The sequence below is a fragment of the Calonectris borealis genome, chromosome 7 (genome assembly GCF_964195595.1).
Source record: "Calonectris borealis chromosome 7, bCalBor7.hap1.2, whole genome shotgun sequence".
NCBI classification, from domain to species: Eukaryota; Metazoa; Chordata; class Aves; order Procellariiformes; family Procellariidae; genus Calonectris; species Calonectris borealis.
Genome location: NC_134318.1, coordinates 28,673,264 through 28,685,450, shown reverse-complemented (window position 1 = coordinate 28,685,450; position 12,187 = coordinate 28,673,264). Strand labels below are relative to the sequence as shown.

At 40.5% G+C, this 12,187-nt stretch overlaps 1 protein-coding gene across 16 annotated transcripts in view; it reads right to left on the bottom strand.

Annotated features, from left to right (window-relative positions):
* ARMH3 (armadillo like helical domain containing 3) overlaps window positions 1–12,187 on the bottom strand; it is a 135,076-nt gene that overhangs the window by 63,551 nt on the left and 59,338 nt on the right. For all 16 annotated transcript variants that reach the window (XR_012674324.1, XR_012674326.1, XR_012674325.1 and 13 more), the window contains 3 exons: window positions 11,611–11,693; window positions 10,963–11,089; window positions 8,189–8,264 (listed from right to left, as the gene is read on the bottom strand). Coding sequence is in view for 8 of the 16 variants with exons in the window: in XM_075154865.1 (XP_075010966.1) it covers window positions 8,189–8,264; window positions 10,963–11,089; window positions 11,611–11,693 (286 nt within the window). In the remaining 8 variants the exon portion in view is untranslated. The remainder of the gene's footprint in view (window positions 1–8,188; window positions 8,265–10,962; window positions 11,090–11,610; window positions 11,694–12,187) is intronic.

Below are 12,187 nucleotides of genomic sequence, written 5' to 3'. Positions count from 1 at the left end.
AAATCAGAGTCCCTTATATTTACCCAAAGAATAAGAACAGCATGGGCAAAGTTTTGACAAGCTATAAACAGCTGCTTCAAACTGTGCTTCAGTCATGCTCCAGTAGGACCAGGTCTTGGGGCCAAGAGTTGCAGAGGCTATTCATGTCTTGCTTCCTGGCTGCATTAGAGCTACCAACAAAAGATGTCGACTGTAAGGTTGAAATCTATCAATCAGGAATTGAACTTGGGCCAGCCACAGTACCAGAGAAATAATTAAGATTGTTCTCGTAAACAGGATGAAACAATACAAGCATTCAAAGCGAGAAACCAGCAGACCTTTTTGGATTTTGTGCGGCAACAAAAACCCTGAGATGTTTACAAGACTGCATCCTAGCTTTGCAGCACAAGCTTTAATTGTATTACTGAGCTCATACATAACTTGCCTGTGCCCAGCAAGGGGATTCAAGACCAAAAACTCTGCAAACAAGTCAGAAAAATAACTTCTGACCAATAAATATTATGTCCACCTCTGAAATAAACCAAAACCACTCCCAATGCTAACATATATTCTCCACTATTTTTATGTTTCTACAGAGAAAGGTATTCGGCAAGCCAAACAAGAAAGAATTTCTTGCCTGGTGCCACACTTCCTCAGACAAAGCAGTGCAAAGTCACTCACATAAATCAAACCGGAGACCACAATCGCACTAAGAAGTCTCCTTCACTTTTCTCCTCTACTGACTATTCTCCCAAAGCTCCAGACCCTGAATTCACTAGCAGAAAAGCAGAAATAATGTGCCAAACATTAGATTTCCAAAGCTGAATACATAACTTTAAAGAAAAATTTGCTGGCAGCTTAACTAACTCCATCCCACAATCTGCACCCATGAATCCAGCAAATGAGATCTACAGACACGAATTTCCCTATTCACAGGGCAGTTGCATTTGATACAGAGTAGATGAAATCTAGGTTGCAATACTTCAGTAATGGATGTAACATTTCTCAGCAAACTTTGCTAAGTAGCCTACAGATCCTGGCTAACCTTTCAAAACATGCAGATCTCACAAAAGAAATGTTTCCAACAAAATGGCCAGGAAGAAAAAGGTTCACAAGTGGGTAAACTTTACAGCGAGATGTTCACCTCACGAGAATCACATGAACTAAGATACTTGCTGAACTTAGGAAGAGACTGCCAAACAGCGGCTGTACTGCAGAAGAGTTTCCTTTCTGCCCAGTAAACAATCCTCCCTTGAACAGATGCCTCACCTCTACGGCAATCCTTACGAGCAGCTGAAATACAGAAGTGGATCTTTTTGCAATTCCCTCTTAAAAGGCCAACCTGTTGACTTCATGACATGAGGAAAGGAGATGAAAGTGGCTGATACAATTGCAGACATTGGAAAGAAGCTAAGAAGGCCAGTTAAGCGAGGCTGCCATCCTGGGAATAAATCACTTCCACTTCAAGTTCATCCCCACCCCAATCCAAAAAGCATTGCTTACTATGAGGATGAAATTTTAGAGAGAAAGTGATCCCTGCAGCATGGCTTTCAAGTGCATTGAAGAAAGCAAGTCATGGTATGGCATCTCAGAGGCACTTCTTTGCCATACAAACAGCTTTGCTGAAAATATGCATCAGCTCTAGAAACCTTAAGTCACCACAAAAAAAAAAATCCAAAGAAATTAATCCTCCCAAAAACCCACTGCAAAAAAAAAAAGTTCATTGAAGAGAAAAGAGGCTTGACATTGTCAGAGTCCATTTCAGTCACTGCTGCCTGGGAAGGGAAGTTACTGGCAGAAAGAAGGAAGGTGACCTGGGATGCACCTGACTTGCTGAACCACGCTGCTGTGTTAGTGGAACTGGTCCATAGAACGCCACTCAACTAACAGATTTGCTCTCTGGATCTGGGCCAGTGGCAGAGACAACATTTAATTAAACCGCTGCATGAATGAGAAAGAATGAAGGAAAATTATAGCAGAATGAAATTGGCTACAGCTCTAAGAGAAGCACACCAAGATGAATCAGCTAGTAAATAAAGAGCAATAACTGAAAACTAACACTGCTGTCTCGAGAAGAAATCAGATAATGTAAAAGAAATTATATGCTGAAGTGACACGACTAGAGAAAAACCCTAAACGTTAATAAAAATACTGAAGCACGGGTAGAGTGACATGAAAAGATGAAACAATGCACCCCTGAAATAGGAGTGCTTTTTTCTTTCTTTTTTATTCTTCTGTTAAGATGTTGCTGGTCACAATGGCCTGGAATGAGGTCTTTCCCTTTCATTCCACCTGCTTCCTCTGTTCAGGTGCCAGCTAATGCCAGAATCTGTCACGTCAAAATCTGTTGCTCCTAGCAAATGAACTTCCCCTACCAGAATACTGCAAGGTCAAGTGAAAAACAAGCAGCGGTAGCAGATGAACTCTGAGTAACCAAGCTCCGCTATAACCACTGTGTATTTCAGGAACTGTTCTGCTGTGCCAGAGTCCCTATGTAACAAGAAAAGCATACAATAAGAAACACATGAAATTACAAGACGGGTCTACTAACTTTGCTCCTTCAATGAGGAGTGAAGTGATTACAGGTCACTAGAAAAGATCTAGAACCAAGCCAGAATCCTCATCTAGAATCCACTTTCAGTTTTTCAGCATCATAATTTTTTCAGGCTACCACCTTAAAACTGTCATGAACTAATTCTCCAAATAGCTTATGTGCATAAAGCTTGGAAATTTTCTTACAGTGTTTTAGTAACAATTTATTCCTTAATCTTGGCAAAATTATGTTGGGATTTTAAAGTACCAATAAAATACATTTATGAGTTTCTCTTTGGGTTTTGTTGCTTTTTGTATTAAAAAAAAAATAATTGTTGACTGTCTTGTACTAGCCTGTGATCTGAGCTCGCTCAGACTGATTAGCAGTGACAGCATGTCAGAGGTCATTACTATTAAACACACCTCAGTGAACAATTCAATGGAGTTGTTATTCCACCAGCGGTATCTCTCACAAGTGGGTTTAAGAATGATAGGAAACGAACGCCAGATCACTCCAGGCTAACCTGCATGCCTGAGCGCTGGCCGGCCCGAGCCGAGCAGTTCTGCACGGTCCGTCAGTCCCGCGGTACGTATGCGCCCAGTGCAACGCTGCTGCTGGCAGCTGCTGCTGAAAGGAGCAACACCTGAGCATCCTTAGCCAACACTCGTGGTTCATCGCGGAGAAGTCAGAAACAAGCAAATGTCTTGTTTTTTTCAGCTTGGAAATTATGGCTTTAGATTAGCCCACTATCAAAGGCAAGATGTTTGTGTGTGTGTTTTATATATAAATATATATTTGTAAGTATATACATATGTGTGAATATGTATGTATATGTATTTATGTATACACAGATATCTATATATACATATATGGATACACACGTTCATATATGTGCATATACATATAATATACACACAGATATCCATATTTTATATATACGCACATAGATTTTCTTGACTGTTTATTTTCATAAACAGGCTTTAAGCTTGCCCTCCCTTTTTCATTCTCTTACTCATATTGGCAAGAAACGTGCCTGTGTCCATTATGTCTGTACATAGAGGGAAGGAGAAAAGTGTGTGTGTATATATATGTATATTTAAAAAAAAAAAAAAAAAAATCTATTTTTTACACAGTCTCAGCTGACTAATCCATAGGCCTCCACTCCATACAGAAGCACTTATCTATCAGCAGGTCCGCTTTCATGTATCCTGCATAAATGCTACAGCCATCCATTACAACATGACTAGGTCAGCAGCGTTTAGCTCTTCTCTCCCCATGAACAGATGCTAAATGCCTTGCAGTAAAGTGGAACAATGCTGAAGGTACTACGTGGACTGCTTGCAGCCGCCCACTTTCTAACAAATATCTGAATGGAGCCTCCTCCTCCATCAAGGTTTTCAATAAGCGCAGTTCTATGGAGTGCTGGTAATTTAACATGAGCTATAGCTTCAGAGCAGGGGTGCCAGGTATCCTACGACAAACACACACAGCCCAGTTTGACCTTCTTTCACGCAAGTAAAATTGTAAATGTTCCTTCAGAGTGCTCCTCTGAAGGAGGACAGCAAGCATAACCATTTTATACACATCCATGCGATGCTTTAAGTGCTCCTCCCAAATCCCCAATCTCTCCTTTACAACCCCAAAAGCAGCCTTGGGAGAAGCAGCACCTCCTGTACAAAGAAAGAATATCACACAGAGTGGCTCACGTGGAACAAAAGTAGCTGCAAGATGGAAGAGTGAATGAAAGCACCCAAGCGAGGATTGTAGCGTATGCTACAACGACACATAAAACACCTTTTTAAAAAAAAACAAATCCTATCACCTAGTTGCATACTACAAACTTACTCTCTGCTTGTTAAAAGTGTTTCAGTAAGAAAAATAAAATTACTTTAAAAATGATGATGGGACTGAATTTCAGACAATGGGGAAATTCAGTCTATTAATCATTGAGTTAATCTTTTTATTCACCTTGAAAAAATCCTGATCAGGAGAAAGTCTATTAAAAGAATACAGGAATTCAGCTGCCACCTTCCTCACTGAGTAAGCAATCAGAAGATGCCCCTTTGAACCCCACGTTAATAAAATTCTCATTAAATGCAAACCTGCACAATGTTATCTTAAAGAGGCTCATTAGCTTAAAAAAAATTACTTGTCTCAAAATGTGCTTATTTCCTCATAGGTGAGAAGGTGAGTTTTCAAACCACTAACTGCTGCAGCTTCTTATTTCAACCCCATCAGCGCTGCAGCTGTATCTTGCAGTCCATCATGTCTCAATTATTTATGTAAATCCACAGATAGAAGTTATAATCACTATTATCGGATAGGACAGCAGTTAAGTATCACTCATTCCAGTATGGTATGTAAGATTCCAGACAGATAAGGCTATTATTATTCTGTCTTCTTCAAATTTTCATTTTCTTTAGGTTGGACAGAAATTATGAATCATCTGTAAAAGGGAGAGGTATGTAGAGAAGGTAGGAATAGCCTTCCTGTCTCTCAATACTCAAAAAGAACATTCGTGACTGCTCTTTTCACTGGAGCAAGGACTAGAAAAATCAGATAATCAGCAACAACAAAACCCAATCAGACTGCCTAGTGGAGAATAGGGTCCAACTAAAAAGTACAGTTAATACCATAATAGGATACACAAAGTGGGATCTCCCTGCGGCTGAGTTTAAACAAGAACATGCCAAAGATTCTCTAGGTATTACTCATCCTGACTCCGTATTAAAGCAATTAATCAGATGACCTCGCCAATCCAGCACTGTGGGGTACAAGCAGTACCTTGTCTCCCCAACAGTTACTCCTGTAGCACAAATGCATTGCACGGCTGAAAAGTTGTAAACAACTCGCCACTCCTCTCCTGGCAGAAATACACATAAAATTGTACACTCAGATTTAAGACACTTGTTAAAACCCACAACATGCATGCACATACAGATGTTTTTACATTTGTAATCTTTCCCACCAAAAGCCTTAGGGTAAGGAAATGACAATTTTTATTTATTTATTTTTAAATAGCTGTTGTAATGAGATTAATATATAAACCAAAGGGTGACTTTGCACTGCACTGTTACAGCAAAAAGCAGGTAATCATTGCTCATAAAAACTTTCCAGAATGATGGAACAAGCTGAGGGAAAAATCCAATGTGAGGTGGATTTCTCTAAACTCATTCCCTTCATGGCAAAGGCATCCAAATAAGAAACGGTATGCTAAGACCACTCTAAGGGGAAACCAAAGGGGCACAAACAAACAGGCAATCCAGACAATGGGGAGCTAAGCCAGGTTCAAACCAGCATGTCCTTATCAATGCATAAGATAATTACATCTCATGAAAATATTGTCATTCATTAACATACTGTGTTTCTCTAATAAAGCCATCAACCTAACAGCCTTAAAGGGTTTATTCTCCTCAAGCATCCCCGCTCCCTGTTTCTCTTTGGTGATTTCGGCTTGCAACATCTCCATGACTCTGCAACACAGAGCCACAAGTGTGTGTGCACAAGGCTCCAGTTTGCACTCCTGGTGCAACACCACAAGAAAACATGTGGGCCTAGTATTAAGGGTCCTCCTACAGACTTTGCTGCAGATGTGGGACAGCCAACAGACCAGGACAAAATGGCCTTTCCCAACAGACTGCAAAAAGCTTCAGACCTTACAGGCATTCCTCAAAGAATTATCCTCTCATCCTTCTGCTGCATGATCTGCAACTTTCAAACACCTAAATTTAGTCTTTAGGCCAAAAAGGAGTATTACATTATCACAGGCCCTTCACTTCATCCATTCTCCCTGTACTGAGACAAGTCTTTTGAAACTTTCTAAAGCATGTTCTCTCAAAAAAAGGCATCTAGTCCTAGTCACTACTTTGACAGTGTGATGTTTCAGTCACCTTCACAAAAGCACGGTACCTTTGGATTTCTCCAGCTTCCAACAACTGGCTGCTCTGAAATCTATACAGTTAAAGAACCTTTCAGATGTAATATTTTTACCATGAGAAGAAAATAAACAAGTAGGTGAAATACCCACCCCCTCCCCTTTTTTTTTTTTTTTTAAATAGGAAGTGGGGTAAGTCAAACAGACTAACTTCCCTGAAGTCTAATCCCTCTCCAGGCCTTGAATCATCTCTAATTTAGACCTTGTCTAATTTCACTGAGGGAAAAGCCACAGAAGTCATTCATGAAAACTTCTAAAGCTAGTGAAAGACCACGTGAAATTTCAACATACATGAGCAGTTAGGTGGAACAGGGAAAAGCTACCAAAAGTCTGGAAGAGAAACATGTCAGCGGTTTCACTGGTTCCAGACAGCACCATGCACTGAACATGTCTGATACAGGCTGTCCAGGGAGGGGTATCACAGTGCCAGTTTTTCGGTTGTATCTTGTCTCAGTTGTGTGCTGATCTTTACAAAAGCAGCTGTTAAGCCACCAGGAAATGAGCTAATGCAAAATCTTGGTTGCACAAACCAGAGGTGAGCACAAACCCTCTGCAACCACTTGCTTTTTTTAATCTCTTCTCGGTTTAGACTTCTCCCCCTGGGTATACAGGGAACTCCCAGGGCAGACACTTTGTGCCACATTAAATGACATTAATTTGCCAATAGCTATCTGTTCTGCTGCTTCACTCCGAGTGCATTATCTACCCACAAGCGTTCATTTATGTCTGTTTACAAAAAATAAAAATAAGGATAGTAGCAAAATAAATCGTCTGGAACCATACATGATGTTATTAAGCTTACAGATTTACTAAGGGAACCTTTAAGGTGGTTTATAGACACGTAAGATGTATATTGACTTGAAAGATGCCCTCAGAGAGTTTGTCCTACACAATCTCTTTTGCACTGAAGAAAATAAGAAGTACTAGCAATGCAGCAGTGCTGAGCTACTTGGTGTTGCATTATGTCTGGGGTGACCAGGGAAGTAATGGACAGATATTTTTTCAGTATAAATACTCATATCTTTTATGGTTTGTTTACAAGCCAGAGATAAACAGTAAATTCTCTCTCTCAACTTTCTTCCATTTTCCAATCAATCAGATCCATGAGCCTCTGGCCCAGTACTAGCTGCTTCAGAAGCCAGGAAAAGAAATTATTGCTGTCATGAAGGAATACAGCACAAAAGCACCCTGAGATATTCCTTAGCCTTACAAGTAGAACATAACTTCTGCTCTTGAACAGGAGGAAGAGGTTTAAGAGAATATTGAAACATCCTTAAATAATGAGTTCTAAACACACACAAAAATCTTGCAATGTTAAAAGAGGCCTCGAATCTGCTTATTACAGCTGCCTTACAGTCCCCTTTATAGCTTCACAGAATTGCAATAGAATCACGCAACAGAAATCCATTAGGTCCACAATTGTTCTGCCAGCACAGCATTGTTCCCTACTGTATATAACTTCTCCCAAGAATGCGGTAGGATTAATTCATTACAGCTTCTGCCATGCTTTGAAAGCACTCAGTCTACAGAAATGCCGAGAGAATTATTAGAAAGAGGACAGTCCAACCCTGGTGACCCTCTCTTTATCCCAGTGGGCCCTGTTTAGAGCAGCAATTTAGCCCAACAAAGAGAACAAATTCAAAACCAAATTCAATGCAATAAATGTGAAAGTGTCATGATAAGAATGCAGTCACAACAGGACACAAGAATCTCTAAAATGGTTATTAACTTCTACTCCTTACCTAATATTGACTAATGCATGGGTCACCTTGCTTGCAGGCTCTTTCCATTGACCAGCATTGGTAGAAAGCCTTAGAACTGAAAGGAAAAGACAGTTAACAGTGCTGGCACAGAACTGGCAATTTTCTAATCCAAACTGTAAAAAAAATCTGCTTTGGTGAGATGGTAACCCAGGAACCACATCGAAACAAAGGTCATCTTTGAGACAATCTGTGATCCAGGGCGGAAGTTCCTTCAAAGCCCATCTAAGAAATGCAAGGAACATGGAAGGGGTGAGCAGAACAAGATAATGACTGGGAGACAGGAAGCAGAGGGAATAGAAGAGCCTAGGTCCCTCCTAACTGCTTTCATCACCACATATTAAAGTTCATTTCCCCCAGAAAGAGGACAGTGTCCCAGGTCTATGATACCTTTTATTCCGCTGTTCTCTTCCAGCTTCTATTTATGCAAGGTTCCGTTTGAGCTCCGCTACATCCCTGTGATTTAAACCCAATCCAGCAGTGATGGATTCTTTACCTCCCTGTTTATCTGGAATTGCAGAGGGGGACTACACACCAGCCTAGGGAAAAACACTCCCTGTAGGAATGAGGGCGTTGTTCTGTTGCACAGATGGTCTCTGACAGACTTGGGAGCAGATCTGAAAACATTCTGCAACAGGAAGAACTTCTAGGAAATCAAATTCTTTTCTGCTAGAGCACCCAAAATATTTATTTAGGTCAGAATCTGTAGTGTTTCTATGGTGGCAATTACCTACACATCCCTTGGTAAGAATCAAAACAATAACAGATCCCATACCACGTTTTTGGATTAATTTTCCATATTGCCTGAATAGAAGGGAATTTTCTATGAATTTGTATATACAGAGTTTTTTGGAGGTTACATTCTGCAAGAAAGGTTCATCTTCGACTTAGAAGTGAAGGAACAGCATGTCATCAGAATTTAGGATCATCTAGAAACACGGATGCTACACGTGAATCCATAAGCACAGTGGCTGCATACTCATGCCTATTATTGCATGAGAGCAGCTTTCAGTCCTGCAGATATGGATAAAGTTCAGATTCAGGACAAGAAAAATAAATAAATAAAAATCAAGGCAACTAGATTCCAACTCCACTCCCAACGTAGAAATTTTCAGCCACAGTAACAGGAAAACTAAAGGATAAAATAAGCTTTCTTATCTGCGCTAACAAATGTCCCAAGTCTAGGGGACAGAAGGGTGACTGTGGTCCCAGTGAGATGGATTGACAAGCCAAGGGAAGCTGTCAGGACACCTGGCTAAACTGTGGCTTTCATCAACTTCAGACAGTGCTACCTTCTCACTTCCTGGTGCTACCATTACATGTCATCTGCAGAAAAAAAGGTGCCAGCTCTGAGTAACATTATTTTGTCAAACAGTAGGTACTGTATGAGAGAGTTTCCATTCAGGCATCTACAACATTAATTCAAAGGGGTTTGCTCTGTGTAGCAGGATGGAAAACATTCATGTGACAAATTAATTGTTTCAACAGGTCAGATGTGCCTATTGCAGCCCAACTGAGGGAGTACTTGAGTGCGTTATTCTTCCATTCCACTTTACTTCAGCTTCCACAGGGGACGGGTTTGAAAAATTACTGGCTAGTAAAAGCACCTCATCTTACTAGCTGCAACTCTTGGGAATAGGAAATGGGTTAGCAAAAAATCTTATGTGCTCAGAGGGCACAAAAATGGCCAACTGATCCCTTATATAATGGATGAAAACTGTAGGAAGTTTGTGCAAAAGGGCAGTTCATTTTTGCTTGCAATTGCAGGGAGTATTCGGCTACTTTTATTTAGGTGAGGACGGTTCTCTCCCATGTCAGAAGAGTACTGTGGCCAACTGTCTCTCTCCCACTGCCCTTTAACTCCCCTTACATGCTTATATTAACTCCTGTTGTTCATTGGGTGATCACGCTGAGAAGGGAGCAGGGGGTGAAGGGAAGAAAGGTCCTTCTAGAACAAAGCAAACAAAGAACACAGCTATATTCTTTTCTGCACAGCTTCAAGCATGCACGTACTACACCAGTGCTGCTGCAGCTACCCTGGGCTCCTGTGTATACACTGGCTGATTACGCCTCCATGCATTCCTTGCTCTCCTTTGTTCCTCTTTTCCCTGCTGGGTGTCACTTGGTGGCATTCCAGCATGCCCCTCTCTCTTTGAAGGATGGCAGCTTCTCCCTGTTTTGCCAGTAGGCACATTCTTCAGTCCAGTGATTCGCTTGTCATTGCAAGCAGGTTTGTGAGGGCTGTTTTCTTGGTTTGCTTTGGCAATGAGTGCAGTGTATGTGATTTGTCTAGCACAGCAAGCTTCTTGTTATAAGTTTCTCAAATTCTTTTCCAAATTGTTGTTTGCACTGAGTGTTCCTCTGTGCGGGCTGGTTCTGCAGCACGTACCTGTGCTCTGACTTGAAACTATCAAATGTCATAGATGCAAACTACACAAAGATGCATGAAATACCACATACCTAGTTGTGCCAACAAATTTATGTTTCCAACCACAGTAAGTGGCTGCTAGAGAGGCAGTGGGTCTGTTCCTATTTTTTTTCTGACTAAAAAAAAAAAAAAAAAAATGTATCCCTTTAACAAGTTTATCCCTCTCTCAATTCTTAATTTACCAAACATGTCCTAGTACACAAAACATGTCCACTCACCAAGGCACGCATCAGCAGCAGGTGGGCAGAAAACACCTGACACAAACATCCCTCCACCACCACCCTCACTTCTGGTCAACAGTATTCCTGACCAGTCAAGGGGTACTCACCCATAGAATAAAGGTTGTCAAAATTCTGATGCATCCGAATGATTTCATAATACAGCTCATCATAGCTGCTAGGAGTGGGGAGAAAAGTGTCTCCGTAAGTGATGAACATGTTGAACAGGTTCACAACCTATACAAGGAAGTGAAAAGAAGTTACAACAGGAATATTTACACAAAACGTACTCTGCAACAGAAACAATACAAACCATGACCAAAACCTTCAAAGAAATCACTCTCAATTGCACGACGCAGTATTACATTACTTCATTGCTTTATCTATTATTTTCCTTATAGTACAGAAGAGACAGACAAGAAGCTTGAATTATATCCTATCTGGGGCCAGGAAAACAGGTTTCTATTATTTTGAATACAAAGGGCCACGAAACAAGAAAAAGCATTACCACATCTGGAAAATTAAACTAAGCCTTTCCTCACATACACTTATTTATTTCAATGAGCAGACCCTACAAGTGAGTCCCAGCACTGCCCTTTCCAAACATCTAGCAAAACCAACCACAATGATATTCCTCAGCTTTGTGGCCTTGTTCTGGTATCTCCTTACCGGGCTAGAAATTCTGGATTCTTTCCTAAGATTTATTCAAGATTAATTAAGTTGTTTAAAATAAGAGGATTTGCTTTGCCTGTACTCACCATAAGAGCAAGGGTGAAGATGTTGTGCTTGGCCAGTAACACAGTCTCATTAGACATGAGGAACTTCAACAAGTTGATCAAAGCTAGGAGAAAATAATATGTATTTTTTAAATAAAATCAAAAGCAAAGCCATTCTCAACAAGTCACTTAAATACAGATGCATTTTCATTATCTAGTATAAACTAACCTAAATGCCAGCCGCTCATCTCTCAGAAATACATCAGTTTACATGTGGGTTTCTTTTTTTTTTTTGTGGCTAAAATATTGTGCTGGACAGGTAAGTGACAGCTATTTTACTGTCCCATGTTTACTCTCCTTCACTGACTTCCCAATCAAATCTACTCAGGCTCAAGGTAAGTCTCTTGTTTGCTTAGTCAGTTCACAGGAGATTTTTCTATCTGCCAGATCCTGAAGTGAGCCTAGGGGTTGGAGAATCCCACTGTCTTGTTCCTGCTTCATACATCACCAACGTGATGTATGTGTAGTCAGCCCCAAACTGTCACTCTTGTTGATATATGCAGTTAAAAAAAGTAACAAAAAATAACAAAAAACCATGACATAGTTTTTCTGTAGCTCT